Source organism: Doryrhamphus excisus, chromosome 19 (genome assembly GCF_030265055.1).
Source record: "Doryrhamphus excisus isolate RoL2022-K1 chromosome 19, RoL_Dexc_1.0, whole genome shotgun sequence".
Lineage (NCBI taxonomy): Eukaryota > Metazoa > Chordata > Actinopteri > Syngnathiformes > Syngnathidae > Doryrhamphus > Doryrhamphus excisus.
In genome coordinates, this window is record NC_080484.1 from 2506289 (window position 1) to 2526459 (window position 20171).

The 20171-nt window shown below is 35.8% G+C and overlaps 1 protein-coding gene across 5 annotated transcripts in view; it reads right to left on the reverse strand.

Moving 5' to 3' along the window:
• Nucleotides 1–20171, reverse strand: part of plekhh1 (pleckstrin homology domain containing, family H (with MyTH4 domain) member 1) — a 151620-nt gene that overhangs the window by 8871 nt on the left and 122578 nt on the right. For all 5 annotated transcript variants that reach the window (XM_058056505.1, XM_058056508.1, XM_058056509.1 and 2 more), the window contains 16 exons: nucleotides 18507–18656; nucleotides 18342–18425; nucleotides 18195–18276; nucleotides 17990–18130; nucleotides 17248–17912; nucleotides 14922–15000; nucleotides 10841–10935; nucleotides 10618–10765; nucleotides 10421–10560; nucleotides 10247–10357; nucleotides 8132–8218; nucleotides 7900–8061; nucleotides 4903–4983; nucleotides 2431–2610; nucleotides 2254–2365; nucleotides 338–450 (listed from right to left, as the gene is read on the reverse strand). In XM_058056505.1, coding sequence (XP_057912488.1) covers nucleotides 338–450; nucleotides 2254–2365; nucleotides 2431–2610; nucleotides 4903–4983; nucleotides 7900–8061; nucleotides 8132–8218; nucleotides 10247–10357; nucleotides 10421–10560; nucleotides 10618–10765; nucleotides 10841–10935; nucleotides 14922–15000; nucleotides 17248–17912; nucleotides 17990–18130; nucleotides 18195–18276; nucleotides 18342–18425; nucleotides 18507–18656 — 2430 coding nt within the window. The remainder of the gene's footprint in view (nucleotides 1–337; nucleotides 451–2253; nucleotides 2366–2430; nucleotides 2611–4902; nucleotides 4984–7899; nucleotides 8062–8131; nucleotides 8219–10246; nucleotides 10358–10420; nucleotides 10561–10617; nucleotides 10766–10840; nucleotides 10936–14921; nucleotides 15001–17247; nucleotides 17913–17989; nucleotides 18131–18194; nucleotides 18277–18341; nucleotides 18426–18506; nucleotides 18657–20171) is intronic.

Consider the following 20171-nt stretch of genomic DNA (forward strand, 5'->3'; position numbering starts at 1 on the left):
ATTTTTTTAATTTTTAATTAATAACAACATTTTTTTTCTCCATGAAAATATTAATTGATTAGCTTGTTTATGGAAAAAAATATTTAAATATATATATATATAGATACCACCTATAAAAGTAATTGCCTTTAAGTAAAAATACGAATTTAATGTGATTTATATTTTCTAATTTAAATGACTTTTAATGTACTTTTAATGTATTTTTAATTGACATTTTGTGTGTTTTATGGAGGAAAAAATCATTGATTCTATTTTTGGTGGTATTCCTAAAAACTGTTATTGTCCTCCATTGTTGAACTGCATTGGCTTTACCGAACCCGTTTAGGCGGAATCAGACCTTGAAGAGCTTGAGAGCTTCCGTCTGCAGAGCCTCCGAAGGCAGCGTGGTGAGAGGCCATGGAATTCCCTCCTTGGAAAAGCTCAAGGCCTCGCTCTTCCAAAGGGACGATTCTGGGAAGAACGACACAAACCGCTGAAAGCTCGGCAGCTGACCTGAAGACCCAGACGGTTGTAAACGCCGTCTGGGGGGGGGGGACTAAGCACGTCTGACAAGATGAAAATAACTGCTGACAAAATGTTACATTTATATCGACCCCCCCCACCACCACCACCAAGCCCGACTACACCCTCTTATTTTCTTTAATTGTGTTTACTACATCGAGAAATAGAAATGTAAAGGTAACTATAGGGGTGTTATTCCATGTTAGAGGGCTCTAATAATGTTAAAAAGCATATTTAGAAGGCGGTAAACAGGTTTTCTATGTCCTATGTGTCTTATTTTCTTTTATTATGTCCACTATATTAGGTAATAGGAAAGTAAAGGCGACTATAGGGGTGCTATTTCATGTCTAGAGGGCTCTAATAATGTTAAAAAGCATATTTAGAAGGTGGTAAACTGGTTTTCTATGTCCTATGTGTCTTATTTTCTTTTATTATGTCCACTATATTAGGTAGTAGGAATGTAAAGGCAACTATAGGGGTGTTATTTCATGTCTAGAGGGCTCTAGTAATGTTAAAAAGTATATTTAGAAATCGGTAAACTGGTTTTCTATGTCCTATGTGTCTTATTTTCTTTTATTATGTCCACTATATTAGGTAGTAGGAATGTAAAGGTGACTATAGGGGTGTTATTTCATGTCTAGAGGGCTCTAATAATGTTAAAAAGCATATTTAGAAGGTCTTAAACAGGTTTTCTATGTCCTATGTGTCTTATTTTCTTTTATTATTTCTACTATATTAGGTAATAGGAAAGTAAAGGTGACTATAGGGGTGTTATATCATGTCTAGAGAGCTCTGATAATGTTAAAAAGCGTATTTAGAAGGCGGTAAACTGGTTTTCTATGTCCTATGTTTCTCATTTTCTTTTATTATTTCCACTATATTAGGTAATAGGAGTGTCAAGGTGACTATAGGGGTGTTATTCCATGTCTAGAGGGCTCTAATAATGTTACAAAGTGTATTTCAAAAGGTCTTAAACAGGTTTTCTATGTCCTTTGTGTCTTATTTTCTTTTATTATGTCCACTATATTAGGTAGTAGGAATGTAAAGGCAACTATAGGGGTGTTATTTCATGTCTAGAGGGCTCTAGTAATGTTAAAAAGTGTATTTAGGAAGTCGTAAACAGGTTTTCTATGTCCTACGTGTCTCAATTTCTTTTATTATGTCTACAATATTGGGTAATAGGAATGTAAAGGTGACTATAGGGGTGTTATTCCATGTCTAGAGGGCTCTAATAATGTTACAATGTGTATTTAGAAGGTCTTAAACAGGTTTTCTATGTCCTATGTGTCTTATTTTCTTTAATTGTGTCTACTAGGTTGAGAAATAGGAGTGTAAAGGTGACTATAGGGGTGTTATATCATGTCTAGAGGGCTCTAATAATGTTAAAAAGCATATTTAGAAATCGGTAAACTGGTTTTCTATGTCCTATGTGTCTTATTTTATTTTATTATTTCTACTATATTAGGTAATAGGAAAGTAAAGGTGACTATAGGGGTGTTATTTCATGTCTAGAGGGCTCTAATGTTAAAAAGTGTATTTAGGAAGGCGGTAAACAGGTTTTCTATGACCTATGTTTCTTACTTTCTTCCATTATGTCTATTATATTGGGTAATAGGAGTGTAAAGGTGACTATAGGGGTGCTATTTCAAGTCCAGGGGGCTCTAATAATGTTAAAAAGCATATTTAAAAGGCACTAAGCAGGTGAAAATGGACTTTAATCCAATGGTATGTTTTTGTGAATGAGTGTGTCACCTGCGTCTCCATCAGCGTCAAGCAGCCGCCCGATGAGCTGCTCGTACTCCGTGCCCACCCTCAAATTTGCGCCACTTCCTGCGGCCACAGACAGGTGATACAACCAGGCGTCCTGCGGACAAAAGAGCCGTTTGCGCCCAGGAAGTTCCAAACTCCAGCCATGGCGGTCAACCGTACCTTTTCCTGTTTGGTTCCTATGAGAAGGTACGTGGGGCTCTGGTCGGCTGGCTTGACCACCAAGGTGCAGTGCGACGACAGGAAGCCCCGAGTGCCCGCCTCGTAGTCCTCGTCTGAGTCGCACGAACGATCCACTTCCTGGACCGAGGCCTCGCGTATCTGCAGCCGACCCAGAGGCAACTGAGACAGAAGAGGGTACAAACGTAAATGCTCCATTTTATGAGAATAAAGTCAAAATATTAAGAGGAAAACGTCTCATTCCAACCAGAGGGAAAATTCTAATTTTAAATATGTAATTTTATTATATTTTTTATTCATTCTAATTTATTCATTCATTTTATTCATTTTAATTTTTTTAATTTATTTTAATTTTTTTTTTTTTTTTTTTTTATTTTCATTTTTTTTAATTTAATTTTTTAAATATGTCATTTTAGTCGGCATAGAAGCGAGCTATTAAAGAAAAAGTTTTATTTTGTAATGTCATATAAATGCTCCATTTTATGACAATAAAGTCAAAATATAAAGAAGAAAATGTCTCATTCAAACCAGAGGAAAAATTCAAATTTTAAATATGTCATTTTGTAATTTTTTTTAAAATTTATTTTCATTTTTTTTATTTATTTAATTTTTTATTTTTTAAATATGTCATTTTAGGCGGCATAAAGGCGAGCTATTAAAGAAAAAGTTTTATTTTGTAATGTCATATAAATGCTCTATTTTATGAGAATAAAGTCAAAATATTAAGAGAAAAACGTCTCATTCCAACCAGAGGAAAAATTCAAATTCTAAATATGTCATTTATTTTTGTATTTATTTTATCTTATTATTATTATTATTTTTTAATATTTCATTTTAGTCGGCATAGAGGCGAGCTATTAAATAAAAAGTTTTATTTTGTAATGTCATAATATTCAGAGAAACAAAACAAATTTAAATCCAAATAAGTTGTCTATTGTTTTAATTAAATTATTTTCATTTATTTTATTTTTACATTTTTTTATTTTATTTTTTTTAGATATGTCATTTTAGTCGGCATAGAGGCGAGCTATTAAAGAAAAAGTTTTATTTTGTAATGTCATAATATTCAGAGAAACAAATTTAAATCCAAATAAGTTGTCTATTTTTTATAAAAAAATTTTGTATTTATTAAATTTTTTATTTTTTAAATATGTCATTTTAGTCGGCATAGAGGCGAGCCATTAAAGAAAAAGTTTTATTTTGTAATGTCATAATATTCAGAGAAACAAAACAAATTTAAATCCAAATAAGTTGTCTATTTTTTTTTTTTTCATTTATTTTATTTTTACATTTTTTATTATTTTTTTTTTTAATATGTCATTTTAGTCGGCATAGAGGCGAGCTATTAAAGAAAAAGTTTTATTTTGTAATGTCATAATATTCAGAGAAACAAAACAAATTTAAATCCAAATAAGTTATCTATTTTTTTATTCATTTAATTTTTTATTTTAAGTTGTCTATTATTATTTTTTAATTTATTTTAATTTTTTATATTTATTTTATTTTTTTATTTTTTAAATATGTCATTTTAGAGGCAAGCTTTATTTTGTATTGTCATAATATTCAGAGAAACAAAACAAATTTAAATCCAAATAAGTTATCTTTTTTTTTATTTAATTTTTTGTATTCATTTAATTTTTTTATTTTAAGTTGTCTATTATTATTTTTTAATTTATTTAAATTTTTTATATTTATTTTATTTTTTTATTTTTTAAATATATCATTTTAGAGGCAAGCTTTATTTTGTATTGTCATAATATTCAGAGAAACAAAACAAATTTAAATCCAAATAAGTTATCTATTTTTTTAAATTAATTTTTATTAATTTATTTTTTTTTCAATTTTAAGTTGTCTATTATTATTTTTTAATTTATTTTATTTTTTATATTTATTTTATTTTTTATTTTTTTTATTTTTTACATATGTCATTTTAGAGGCAAGCTTTATTTTGTATTGTCATAATATTCAGAGAGACAAAACAAATTTAAATCCAAATAAGTTATCTTTTTTTAAATTAATTTTTATTTATTTATTTATTTTTTCAATTTTAAGTTGTCTATTATTATTTTTTAATTTATTGTATTTTTTTAATTTATTTTATTTTTTATTTTTGTATTTTTTACATGTAATTTTAGAGGCAAGCTTTATTTTGTATTGTCATAATATTCAGAGAAACAAAACAAATTTAAATGCAAATAAGTTGTCATTTTAGAAAACCAGGATGGGGGGGGGGGGGGGGGGAGAAAGCTACGGGGTGGTCCGGCCACCCCGGCGGCCACCCCCAATTTTGCCAAATGCGGCTCTGTGGTGTGGAACATTAGTTCAGCTTAACCACCGACGCGTTTCACTGCCGCACACAACAACTGCGGAGCCGCGAAGTGGCCAGTGGGGTGGCCACTCTCCGGCCACCCCACTCTATAATACACTATACATTGCATGCTAGTTTTGGTTGACCTTGTCTTCCTGGTTGCGGTAGTAGTAGAAGAACTTCCCGAGCAAGCAGCACCAAACCAGCTTGGAATGTCCGTGTTTGACCTGAGGCAGGAAAACAAAACATAAGAATAGGCTAGCTGATCTTTTATTAGCATTTATTATTAGCACATATTATTAGCATTTATTATTAGCTTATTTATTATAAGGCTTTACATTAGCGTTACGTTGGACTCAAACCAAAGGTTAAAGTCATAAAATAAGCTTCTTGACAGATTAGTCGGTCAGGGGTACGTTTGATTTGTGCATCTGAGCAGCGGGTCTGTGGTGGATGTCTTTAGCATGACGCTAGCTGCTGTCCTGGTTTAGATTGTGACTGATCCTGTCCCGTGACTTTCAATAAGGTCATGAATACTGACCTTGACAGGTTTTCTATGTCCTATGTGTCTCATTTACTTTTATTACGTCCACTATATTAGGTAATAGGAGTGTAAAGGTGACTATAGGGGTGTTATTTCATGTCTAGAGGGCTCTAATAATGTTACAAAGTGTATTTAGAAGATCTTAAACAGGTTTTCTATGTCCTATGTGTCTTATTTTCTTTAATTGTGTCTACTAGATTGAGAAATCCGAATTTAAAGGTGACTATAGGGGTGTTATTTCATGTCTAGAGGGCTCTAATAACATTAAAAAGTATATTTAGAGGGGCTAAACCGGTTTTCTATGTCCTATGTGTCTCACTTTCTTTAATTAGGTCCACTAAATTAGGTAATAGGAATGTAAAGGTGACTATAGGGGTGTTATTCCATGTCTAGAGGGCTCTAATAATGTTTAAAAGTATATTTAGAAGGCGGTAAACCAGTTTTCTATGTCCTATGTGTCTTATTCTCTTTAATTGTTTCCACTAGATTGAGAAATACGAATGTAAAGGTAACTATAGGGGTGCTATTTCATGTCTAGAGGGCTCTAATAATGTTAAAAAAGCATATTTAGAAGGCGATAAACCAGTTTTCTATGTCCTATGTGTCTCATTTTCTTTTATTATGTCAACAATATTGGGTAATAGGAGTGTAAAGGCAACTATAGGGGTGTTGTTCCATGTCTAGAGGGCTCTAATAATGTTAAAAAGCATATTTAGAAGGCGGTAAACCGGTTTTCTATGTCCTATATGTCTCACTTTCTTTAATTATGTCTACTATATTGGGTAATAGGAGTGCAAAGGTGACTATAGGGGTGTTATTTCATGTGTAGAGGGCTCTAGTAATGTTAAAAAGTGTATTTAGGAAGTCTTAAACAGGTTTTCTATGTCCTATGTGTCTTATTTTCTTTTATTATGTCTACTAGATTGAGAAATACAAGTGTAAAGGTAACTATAGGGGTGTTATTCCATGTCTAGAGGGCTCTAATAATGTTAAAAAGCATATTTAGAAGGCGGTAAACTGGTTTTCTATGTCCTATGTGTCTCATTTTCTTTTATTATGTCAACAATATTGGGTAATAGGAGTGTAAAGGCAACTATAGGGGTGTTATTCCATGTCTAGAGGGCTCTAATAATGTTAAAAAGCATAATTAGAAGGCGGTAAACCGGTTTTCTATGTCCTATGTGTCTTATTTTCTTTAATTGTGTCCACTAGATTGAGAAATACAAATGTAAAGTTAACTATAGGGGTGTTATTACATGTCTAGAGGGCTCTAATAATGTTAACAAGCATATTTAGAAGGCGGTAAACAGGTTTTCTATGTCCTATGTGTCTCACTTTCTTTTATTATGTCTACAATATTGCTTAATAAGAGTGTAAAGGTGACTATAGGGGTGTTATTTCATGTGTAGAGGGCTCTAATAACATTAAAAAGTATATTTAGAGGGGCTAAACCAGTTTTCTTTGTCCTATGTGTCTCACTTTCTTTTATTATGTCTACAATATTGGGTAATAGGAATGTAATGGCAACTATAGGGGTGTTGTTCCATGTCTAGAGGGCTCTAATAATGTTAAAAAGCATATTTAGAAGGCGGTAAACAGGTTTTCTATGTCCTATGTGTCTTATTTTCTTTTATTATGTCTACAATATTGGTTAATAAGAGTGTAAAGGTGACTATAGGGGTGTTATTTCTTGTGTAGAGGGCTCTAATAATGTTAAAAAACATATTTAGAAGGCGGTAAACCGGTTTTCTATGTCCTATGTGTCTCACTTTCTTTTATTATGTCTACAATATTGGGTAATAGGAGTGTAAAGGTGACTATAGGGGTGTTATTTCATGTCTATAGGGCTCTAATAATGTTAAAAAGCATATTTAGAAGGCGGTAAACCAGTTTTCTATGTCCTATGCATCTTATTTTCTTTAATTGTGTCTACTAGATTGAGAAATATGAATTTAAAGGTGACTATAGGGGTGTTATTTCATGTCTAGAGGGCTCTAATAATGTTAAAAAGTATATTTAGAGGGGGTAAACCGGTTTTCTATGTCCTGTGTGTCTCACTTTCTTTTATTATGTCTACAATATTGGGTAATAGGAATGTAAAGGTGACTATAGGGGTGTTATTTTATGTCTAGAGGGCTCTAGTAATGTTAAAAAAGTGTATTTAGGAAGTCTTAAACAGGTTTTCTATGTCCTATGTGTCTCACTTTCTTTAATTATGTCCACTTTATTAGGTAATAGGAGTGTAAAGGTGACTATAGGGGTGTTATTTCATGTCTAGAGGGCTCTAATAATGTTACAAAGTGTATTTAGAAGGTCTTAAACAGGTTTTCTATGTCCTATGTGTCTTATTTTCTTTAATTATGTCTACTAGGTTGAGAAATACAAGCGTAAAGGTGACTATGGGGGTGTTATTCCATGTCTAGAGGGCTCTAATAATGTTAAAAGCGTATTTAGAAGGCGGTAAACCAGTTTTCTATGTCCTATGTGTCTTATTTTCTTTAATTGTGTCCACTAGATTGAGAAATAGGAGTGTAAAGGTGACTATAGGGGTGTTATTTCATGTCTATGGGGCTCTAGTTACAAGGTCATGATTCCTGACCTTGGTGAGCCAGCCTCTGACGGTCGGCTTGGCGGACGTCAGTTCCAGGCTAACCGGGCTGCTGGCCTGCACTTTCAGGATGTTCTGCAAAACCCGGATCCACTCCTCCAGGATGTTGGGCGAATCCGCCGTCAGGTAGAAGGTCTTGTTCTCCGTGATCAGCTGCTCGGAGAAGAAACGGGACGAGGATGTGAGGGGAAAAACGCTCATCCCATCCATTCAGTGAACTTACTTGGAAAGTATGGGCTCCTTCGCCCCGAACGATACGACAAGAGGAGTTGAGCTCGATCTGACCTTGAGGCTTCCTGATTACGTCGCTCTGTCGGCATAACACACACACACACACACAGTTGGAAAGAGTCTTGCTGTGTTTTATGTGGACCTCAGAGTCCAGAGTTCTTAAATGGTCTCAACTTGGGACCCACATTTTCCACTTTTATTCTATTATGAATTTTTATTTTTTTTTAATTTGCATTATTTCTTTACATATTTGTCGTTTTATTTTTTTATTATTTTATTTAAGTTAAAATTGTAAAAATTTTTAAAAAATTTTAAATTTTGAAAAATCCTTTATCTGCAAGAAAAAAAATCACTTTTCCAGCAACTCTGCACTATATCATAATTAACTTAATGACATCATCACTAAATAAAACAACCAAGGCAAGAAAAGAACAAGATGAGAAGAGGACAAGAATAAATAAATAAATAAATATGGAATTATGTCAAATTTTTAGTGTGATAATACTTACATAATAAATAATAATTATTTGATGTTTATATTTAAGTCACTTTTATTTTTTTTTTCACTTACATCATATTTTTTTTCATTTACATCATATTTATTATTTTAACTTTTTTTTGACTGGTAGTTTTTACATATTTATTTCAGTATTTTTAGTTATTTTTATTTTTAAAATTTGTAGTTAAAATCTTTATTTTAATAATTTTTTTCCACATTTTATTTTTATTTTTGTATTATTTTCACACATTTTTATTGAAGTATTTTTTTCTTTCTCTTAATTCTTTATATTGTTATTCTTTTATTCCTGTTTATTATTTTTAAAGATGTATTCATTTACCTATTTTCTTTGTAATTTTATTTTGGTCATTTTTATCTTTTATGTACCTATTTATGTGTGTATTATTTTTAGTGTGATAATACTTATATAAGAAATAATAATTATTTGATGTTTATATTTAAGTCACTTTTATTATTTATTTTCCACTTAAATCATATTTTTTTCATTTACATCATATTTATTATTTTAACTTTTTTTTTATTGGTAGTTTTTACATATTTATTTCAGTATTTTTTTGTTATTTTTATTTTTAAAATGTGTAGTTAAAATCTTTATTTTAATAATTTTTTCCCACATTTTATTTTTATTTTTGTATTATTTTCACACATTTGTATTCAAGTATTTTTTTCTTTTTCTTAATTCTTTTTATTGTTATTCTTTTATTCCTGTTTATTATTTTTAAAGATTTATTCATTTACCTATTTTCTTTGTAATTTTATTTTGGTCATTTTTATCTTTTATGTACCTATTTATGTGTGTATTATTTTTAGTGTGATAATACTTATATAAGAAATAATCATTATTTGATGTTTATATTTAAGTCTCTTTTATTATTTATTTTCCACTTATGATATTTTTTTCATTTACATCATATTTATTATTTTAACTTTTGTTTTGATTGGCAGTTTTTACATATTTATTTCAGTATTTTTTGTTATTTTTATTTTTTAAATTTGTAGTTAAAATCTTTATTTTAATAATTTTTTCCCACATTTTATTTTTATTTTTGTATTATTTTCACACATTTTTATTCAAGTATTTTTTTCTTTTTCTTAATTCTTTTTATTGTTATTCTTTTATTCCTGTTTATTATTTTTAAAGATTTATTCATTTACCAATTTTCTTTGTAATTTTATTTTGGTCATTTTTATCTTTTATGTACCTATTTATGTGTGTATTATTTTTATGCTTTTAATTCATTATTTTTAAAAAAATGTTTGAAATTTTTTTTTTATTATGAATTGCTTTTTTTACTTTCATTTTTGTGTTTTTGTTGAAGTCACTGTTATTTGTATTTTATTTTTATTACTTTTTTCCTTTAAATAATATTTGTTTATTATATTTTATCCATGTCATTTTTATTATAAATTCTTTGGTACATTTTTGGTAATTTTTTCCCTATTTTTATACTTTTAAGTAATTTTTATTTTATATATTTAAATCATTTTTTATTTCTTTTTTTTGCACTATTTTCATTCAGATGGATCCACAACCCACTTTTGGGTCCCGACCCACCAGTTGAGAAGCCCCGCAGGTGGCGGACTCACGGGAGACTTGTAGTAGAGGATCTCTCCGTTCCTCAGGATGAACCAGCGACGCTTCCACGCCTTCGCCTGACTGCCCATCTTCAGCAGGTAGCCCGACTTTTCCAGCGTCTCCTGAAGGCAACACGGCTTCAAATGTCGGAACAATGCGGTTCTGGATAACGAAATTCCACTCACAGGCCCGGTGGTGCTTTCACAGGAGTACGAGGACGTCCGCTGGACTTTGTGTTCCGGTTCCGAGTAGTCGCTGTCCAGGGAGTAGGCATCGGGCGGGATGGCGTAGTCGCTCTCGGAGCTCATGGAGGACACGGACACACCTGGAAGATAACCGCTAGCTCGTCATTGAAGCAAAAAAAAAAAAAAACTTCCATTACCTCTCTTGACGGCACGGGGGCTCCCGGGAACGCCGCCCTTCTTCTCCGGACCCAGCACGGAGGTCCGTAAACTGGCCAGGGAGCCGCTGTCATCCTCGGAACCCGAGTCGTCGTCCCGCAGTGGAACCGTGCTGATTTGGGTGGCTTTCTAAAGATGCCACGCGAGTACCGTTAAAAGACCGGCCACCCCGAAGGCACCCTGGGAAACGACGGCCTCGCTCACCCCTTTCAGTGTGGTGTACACCGGAACCTTGATGTTCTTGTAAATCAACTGCGGGAACGCCCCCGTCGCCGCCGGGTACTGGGGCGGGGCGGATCCTGCAACATGTTGAAAAGCTAAGCTGAGACAAAGTAAAAGCATGTCCGGCCACCCCAGCGGCCACCCCCACGGCTGGAGGACAATTTTGACAAAATTAAAAACATTAACAACAACAAACTAAAACATTAGTTCAGCTTAACCGCGAGCGGTGGCCGTGGCCACCCCGGTCACTCTCCGGCCACCCCACTGGGATCTATCTATACAATGCAGCATGCTAGTTTTTGTTGACCTTGTCTTCCTGGTTGTGGTAGTAGTAGAAAAACTTCAGAGAAAACTTGTTAAGCTGAGACAAAGTAATAGCATGTCCGGCCACCCCAGCGGCCACCCCCACGGCTGGGGGACAATTTTGACAAAATTTAAAACATTAACAACAAACTAAAACATTAGTTCAGCTTAACCGCGAGCGGTGGCCGTGGCCACCCCGGTCACTCTCCGGCCACCCCACCGGCCACCCCACCGGCTATCAATACAATGCAGCATTAAAAGAAATCTGAATGTTAGCATGCTAGTTTTTGTTGACCTTGTCTTCCTGGTTGCGGTAGTAGTAGGAGAACTTCCGAGGAAACTTGTTAAGCTGAGACAAAGTAAAAGCATGTCCGGCCACCCCAGCGGCCACCCCCACGGCTGGGGGACAATTTTGACAAAATTAAAAACATTAACAACAACAAACTAAAACATTAGTTCAGCTTAACCGCGAGCGGTGGCCGTGGCCACCCCGGTCACTCTCCGGCCACCCCACTGGGATCTATCTATACAATGCAGCATGCTAGTTTTTGTTGACCTTGTCTTCCTGGTTGTGGTAGTAGTAGAAAAACTTCAGAGAAAACTTGTTAAGCTGAGACAAAGTAATAGCATGTCCGGCCACCCCAGCGGCCACCCCCACGGCTGGGGGACAATTTTGACAAAATTTAAAACATTAACAACAAACTAAAACATTAGTTCAGCTTAACCGCGAGCGGTGGCCGTGGCCACCCCGGTCACTCTCCGGCCACCCCACCGGCCACCCCACCGGCTATCAATACAATGCAGCATTAAAAGAAATCTGAATGTTAGCATGCTAGTTTTTGTTGACCTTGTCTTCCTGGTTGTGGTAGTAGTAGGAGAACTTCCGAGGAAACTTGTTAAGCTGAGACAAAGTAAAAGCATGTCCGGCCACCCCAGCGGCCACCCCCACGGCTGGGGGACAATTTTGACAAAATTAAAAACATTAACAACAACAAACTAAAACATTAGTTCAGCTTAACCGCAAGCGGTGGCCGTGGCCACCCCGGTCACTCTCCGGCCACCCCACTGGGATCTATCTATACAATGCAGCATGCTAGTTTTTGTTGACCTTGTCTTCCTGGTTGTGGTAGTAGTAGAAGAACTTCCGAGGAAACTTGTTAAGCTGGGACAAAGTAAAAGCATGTCCGGCCACCCCAGCGGCCACCCCCACGGCTGGGGGACAATTTTGACAAAATTAAAAACATTAACAACAACAAACTAAAACATTAGTTCAGCTTAACCGCGAGCGGTGGCCGTGGCCACCCCGGTCACTCTCCGGCCACCCCACCGGCTATCAATACAATACAGCATGCTAGTTTTTGTTGACCTTGTCTTCCTGGTTGCGGTAGTAGTAGAAGAACTTCCGAGGAAACTTGTTAAGCTGGGACAAAGTAAAACCATGTCCGGCCACCCCAGCGGCCACCCCCATGGCTGGGGGCCAATTTTGACAAATGCGGCTCTGTGGTGTGGAACAGTAGTTCAGCTTAACCAACGACGCATTTCACTGCCACACACAACAGTGGCCACCCCGGTCACTCTCCGGCCACCCCACTGGGATCTATCGATACAATGCAGCATTAAGAGAAATCTGAATGTTAGGATGCTAGTTTTTGTTGACCTTGTCTTCCTGGTTGTGGTAGTAGTAGAAGAACTTCCGAGGAAACTTGTTAAGCTGGGACAAAGTAAAACCATGTCCGGCCACCCCAGCGGCCACCCCCACGGCTGGGGGACAATTTTGACAAATTAAAAACATTAACAACAACAAACTAAAACATTAGTTCAGCTTAACCGCAAGTGGTGGCTGTGGCCACCCCAGTCACTCTCCGGCCACCCCACTGGGATCTATCTATACAATGCAGCATGCTAGTTTTTGTTGACCTTGTCTTCCTGGTTGTGGTAGTAGTAGAAAAACTTCAGAGAAAACTTGTTAAGCTGAGACAAAGTAATAGCATGTCCGGCCACCCCAGCGGCCACCCCCACGGCTGGGGGACAATTTTGACAAAATTAAAAACATTAACAACAACAAACTAAAACATTAGTTCAGCTTAACCGCGAGCGGTGGCCGTGGCCACCCCGGTCACTCTCCGGCCACCCCACCGGCTATCAATACAATGCAGCATTAAAAGAAATCTGAATGTTAGCATACTAGTTTTTGTTGACGTTGTCTTCCTGGTTGTGGTAGTAGTAGAAGAACTTCAGAGAAAACTTGTTAAGCTGGGACAAAGTAAAACCATGTCCGGCCACCCCAGCGGCCACCCCCACGGCTGGGGTTCAATTTTGACAAATGCGGCTCTGTGGTGTGGAACAGTAGTTCAGCTTAACCACCGACGCGTTTCATTGCCGCACGCAACAGTGGCCACCCCGGTCACTCTCCGGCCACCCCACTGGGATCTATCGATACAATGCAGCATTAAAAGAAATCTGAATGTTAGCATGCTAGTTTTTGTTGACCTTGTCTTCCTGGTTGCGGTAGTAGTAGAAGAACTTCCGAGGAAACTTGTTAAGCTGGGACAAAGTAAAAGCATGTCCGGCCACCCCAGCGGCCACCCCCACGGCTGGGGGACAATTTTGACAAATTAAAAACATTAACAACAACAAACTAAAACATTAGTTCAGCTTAACCGCAAGTGGTGGCTGTGGCCACCCCAGTCACTCTCCGGCCACCCCACTGGGATCTATCTATACAATGCAGCATGCTAGTTTTTGTTGACCTTGTCTTCCTGGTTGTGGTAGTAGTAGAAAAACTTCAGAGAAAACTTGTTAAGCTGAGACAAAGTAATAGCATGTCCGGCCACCCCAGCGGCCACCCCCACGGCTGGGGGACAATTTTGACAAAATTAAAAACATTAACAACAACAAACTAAAACATTAGTTCAGCTTAACCGCGAGCGGTGGCCGTGGCCACCCCGGTCACTCTCCGGCCACCCCACCGGCTATCAATACAATGCAGCATTAAAAGAAATCTGAATGTTAGCATACTAGTTTTTGTTGACGTTGTCTTCCTGGTTGTGGTAGTAGTAGAAGAACTTCAGAGAAAACTTGTTAAGCTGGGACAAAGTAAAACCATGTCCGGCCACCCCAGCGGCCACCCCCACGGCTGGGGTTCAATTTTGACCAATGCGGCTCTGTGGTGTGGAACAGTAGTTCAGCTTAACCACCGACGCGTTTCATTGCCGCACGCAACAGTGGCCACCCCGGTCACTCTCCGGCCACCCCACTGGGATCTATCGATACAATGCAGCATTAAAAGAAATCTGAATGTTAGCATGCTAGTTTTTGTTGACCTTGTCTTCCTGGTTGCGGTAGTAGTAGAAGAACTTCCGAGGAAACTTGTTAAGCTGGGACAAAGTAAAAGCATGTCCGGCCACCCTAGCGGCCACCCCCATGGCTGGGGGACAATTTTGACAAATTAAAAACGTTGACAACAACAAACTAAAACATTAGTTCAGCTTAACCGCGAGCGGTGGCCGTGGCCACCCTGGTCGCTCTCCGGCCACCCCACTGGGAATCGATACAATGCAGCATTAAAAGAAATCTGAATGTTAGCATGTCTCCAGCTTCTATATTCCAGAGATGAGCCGACACCCACGCAGGTGTGCCGGGCCCCCGGCCGTGGGGCGCGACATAAAAGGCTGCAATGACAGATCCCAAAGCGACCACCCCTGCTGCAGCCTGAGTGGCCGCTGAGTGACATGTGACCCGATGCTCGCAACGCGCTCACCTCGACCAGGGCCCCTGCTTCCTGGGGAGGCCTCGGATACTCTCATTCCGGACTTGGCCACCGCGTAGATCCGACTCTCCTGCAGAAAAAAGGAAAATAATGCTAAAAATAAATAGCCATACCTCAGGAAAACATATGAGTCGCCATAGCAACCAAAGAACAATAGAACCAACATGATCACTTTATCCCTGGCTACTCCATCTCGAGGTGTTGCGTACGTTATGTCCACGTCCGAGTTTTACGCGCATAATTTTAAAAAGCTCAATTCCCATTAGAGGAACTAAAGTGAAAGTGAAAGTATACAAAACTGTGGTGAGATCAGCCATGTTGTTTGGTCTGGAGACATTACCACTGAAAAAAAGACAGGAAAAAATTACAGTAACTTTATTCCTATAATATTTGAATATTTCCCCAAACTACATTTCCAAAAATTACAACTTTTTTTGTAATATGTTTTATATTTTATTTTTTATATTATATTATTTTATATACATATATTTTTATATTTTTTATATTTTTTATATTTTTTATATTTTTTATATTTTTTATATTTTTTTATATTTTTTACATTTTTTATATTTTTTTACCACTTACTACTACAAAAATGTTATTTTATTGTTTTCAATTATGACTTTATTGTAACAATATTTTAAAATTGTAAAATTGGTACTTTTATTTTTGTGTTACTAGTATATATTTTTTTACTTTATTCTTGTAAAATTACAGTTTTTTAATTATAACTTTGACATTATTTATAATATTTTGTATAATTTATATAATTATTTATATTAATTAATTAATTAATTAAAATTATATTAATTTATATTTTTAGAAATTAATTATAATATTCCTATAATATTTGAACTTTCCCCAAACTACATTTCCAAAAATTACAACTTTTTTTGTTATATGTTTTATATGTTTGATAATGGTTTTTTTTACCACTTACTACTACAAAAATGTTATTTAATTTTTTATTCATATTATGTTATTCTCAAAAATGATATTTCTTCTTAGATTACAAAATGTATCCATCCAACATTTTTTCTATAATATTTCATCATATATTTTTTCATAATATTCTGATTTTTTTTTATAAAATTGTGACTGTTTGGAACTTACAATACAACTATTTTTCTGTAATATTTTGACTTTATTGTCATAAAATTACGTTTTTTTAATTATAACTTTATTCCTATATTTGAATTTTGAACATTGTTAATATTTCAAAAAATTACAACTTTCTTTGTTATATGTTTTATATGTTTTATATTGTTTATTTTTTTACCACTTACTATTACAAAAATTTTATTTTTTTTAATTTCATATTATGATGTTATTCTCAAAAATGATGACTATTTTTTCTTAGGTTACAAACTTTATCCATCCAACATTTTTTCTATAATATTTCATCATATCATATTTTTTCATAATATTCAGATTTTTTTTTTGTAAAATTGTGACTTTTTGGAACTTACAATACAAATATTTTTCTGTAATATTTTGACTTTATTCTCATAAAATTACGTTTTTTAATTATAACTTTTATTTCTATATTTGAATTTTGAACATTGTTAATATTTCTAAAAATTACAACTTTCTTTGTTATATGTTTTATATGTTTTATATTGTTTATTTTTTTTACCACTTACTACTACAAAAATATTATTTTATTTTTAATATTTTGACTTTATTCCCATTATATTTGAACCAAACCTTCTTTGATTTATTTGTTGTTTGTTTTTCAAAATATTATGTTTCAACTTTAAGCTACGAAAATGAAGCAAAATTGGAGGTAGCAGAGATGAGGATGCTGAGGTTCACATTGAGAGTGACCAGGATGGATAGGATCAGGAACGAGACAGATGCGGATGGAGGAGATTGATTTGCAATTTGATCATTTCGGACGCCGCACCAATCCGCTTGTCCATCCCCCGACCCAGAGATGGCACACCACCCTTTTCCGGGTCAGAACCACGGACTCGGACTTGGAGGTGCCGATTCTCATCCTGGCCGCGTCACCGATCCAGTGAAAGTGAATATCACAGAAGGACCACATGGTCTGGAACCCCTCAAAATATTCAAATAAGCTAAATTGGCGGCAAAGGGCGGCCCCGGTGGGGTCCAAACCTTCCTCGGAAAAAGGGAATGCAGACCGTATGAATTACAGGAGATGGTTTTAGACAAGGAACAATATTTGGTAACTTTCTGGGGGTTCTATGTGGACCCCTCACAAAATGGAACACTATTATCCAAGAGGAGACTGAGGGCAGGGATTCAATGGGGCGCTACAGCAAAGTGGAGAACGTGGAGCATTGATTCGTACCCAGGAAGGAAAGCGATGCAAGGGAGGCGTCGGTGGTTTCACGACTTCTCCATCCAGATGCTGCGGTTTCTCTGACAGTCCCGAAAGGTGTCGCCCCTCCCCGGTAGGGTACCCTGATCCCGAACCTTCCACGACGCCGTCCATGCCGTCAAGGAGTGCGTCATCGATGTCTGTTTCCGCCACCGGGGTCGGGGTGCATGTACTCTTCAGGGTGGAAGACGCCGACGAGGGTGTTGCAATGTCGATGCTAACCAGACGCTGGAGTCCGCCCAGGCCGGGCTGGGGTTGGCTCGAGTGCTTCTTCATCAGCTGGATGCTGTCCCTGGGGGTCAGCGGGGTCCGGATCTTGGGTAAGGTTGTGCTAGCGCCCGACTGGGGAGACAAAGAGCTGTCGGTGGAGGGGGAGCGCGGCAGGAGCGGGTTTTTCGGAGCGAGTCTGAGCGGAGACTTTGGGGACCCCGGTCCGTGGTGGGATACTTCGTAAGCCATGGAACCGGATGAAGACGAGTCCAGGCACTGTGAGCGGAATTTGCTGTTCAAGTCGGCGTTGTCTCTGTCCGAAGGCACTGCCTGACTTTCGGGGCACCCCCGGGACCCTGGTCCACTGGAGCCCTCCGTGTTTGGACCATGAGGAATCATAGACAGTTCCGGGGTCTTCTTCAAGTCTGCGAAGAACATGACAGAGCTTAGTTAAACAACATAGTATCTCCTGTTTTTGAGGTCTTGGTTGGTCCATAAGCACCTAGTGGTCTTCGGGTGTCACTTGGCATGGGCGGCGTACCAGGGCAGCTCGGAGGAACCTGAGGGCTTTTGTCCAGCTGGTGGGTGTCCGTTGCAGGGGACTCGCTGGGAAATCCAGAGGAGCTCCGTGTTTCTAAAAGAACTTGAGGGACATCAAGATATTTAGGACTATAAGCTTCCGGATCTTAGTCCTGATCTTTGCAGACCTTGTAGTTTTTCCTGCAGCAAAATGATCTGCTCCTTCTGCTTCAGGTTAGCTTCTTTGAGCTTCTGGTTCTCCTGTTCCATCTGTCAAAAATGTCAGATATAATTAAAAAAAATTTCCCACAGGGGGTGCTATAGTCCGTGTTTACCTCTCTAAGCTTCACCGTGACCCAGTCTTTGATCTTGGCTGCCTTTTCCTCAATCATCTTTGCCTCCTGGGTTCGGGCTAAGATCTGGAGTCAGATAAATCGTTATTCCAACCTTTTCGGTATAAATAGTTTGTCGTTTTTGTATTAGCATGGCTCCGCCCACACCTGGTTCTCCAGCTGGATCTCTAATCTCTTTATCGTGGCGTCTTTTTCCTGGACCCGCCCAGTCAGGTCTTGGTACTTCCTGTACAAGAAGCTCTCGGATTCGGTGCTTTGTACGTTGGCGGTCTTCAGTTTTTCCTCCATGACTTGGATCTGGAATGGATTACGGAAAACGTTAAAATACGTTAAAATACGTTAAAATACGTTAAAATACGTTAAAATACGTTAAAATACGTTAAAATACGTTAAAATATGTTAAAATACGTTAAAATACGTTAAAATACGTTAAAATACGTTAAAATACGTTAAAATACGTTAAAAAGCCAATACTCCTCTCTAGTACAGCTTTTATATTCTACATCACTAAAATTCAATACCAGATCAACAGGTCTGGTTGCACTTCCTGTATGGGAAAGTGTGGCCAAGTGGAGGCGGAGTCTCGGTCTTCTGCGGAAGGTTTTGAACTCATCGGCGGCGATACATGCATCCATCTTCTTACCAAGGTCTTATCCAAGGTCGAGTTGCGCTGTGCTACGAGTTTATTGTTGTAAAATTGCTACTTTTTTCTCGTAATATTTTGACTTTATTTTTGGAAAATTACAGCTGTAACACCGCCAATTATTTCAATTATGACTTTATTGTAACAATATTTTAAAATTGTAAAATTGGTACTTTTATTTTTTTGTTACTAGTATATATATTTTCTTACTTTATTCTTGTAAAATTACAGTTTTTTAATTATAACTTTGACATTATTTATAATATTTTTTATAATTTATACAATTATTTATATTAATTAATTAATTAATTAAAATTATATTAATTTATATTTTTAGAAATTAATTATAATATTCCTATAATATTTGAACTTTCCCCAAACTACATTTTCCAAAAATTACAACTTTTTTTGTTATATGTTTTATATGTTTGATAATGTTTTTTTTTTACCACTTACTATTACAAAAATGTTATTTAATTTTTATTCATATTATGATGTTATTCACGAAAACGATGACTATTTCTTCTTAGATTAGAAACTTTATCCATCCAACATTTTTTCTATAATATTATCATATCATATATTTTTTCATAATATTCAGATTTTTTTTTGTAAAATTGTGACTTTTGGAACTTACAATACAAATATTTCTCTGTAATATTTTGACTTTATTTTTTTGGAAAATTACAGCTGTATTTTTTTGTGCTATTTTTTATTATTATTTTTTTTCAATTATGAATTTATTGTAACAATATTTTGACTTTATTCCCATAATATTATACTCTCATGATTCCTTATGATGGGAAAAAATTGTAAAATTGGTACTTTTATTTTTTTGTTACTAGTGTTTTCACGTAATATTTTGACTTTATTCTCATAAAATTACAGGTTTTTAATTATAACTTTGAAATTATTTATAATATTTTTATGATGTATATATTTATATTAATTATATTAATTAATTATAAGTATATTAATTTATATTTTTAGAAATTAATTATAATATTCCTATAATATTTGAACTTTCCGCATACTACATTTCCCAAAAATTACAACTTTCTTTGTTATATGTTTTATATTGTTTATTTTTTTTACCACTTACTACTACAACAATGTTATTTCATTTTTATTCATATTATGATGTTATTCACGAAAACGATGACTATTTC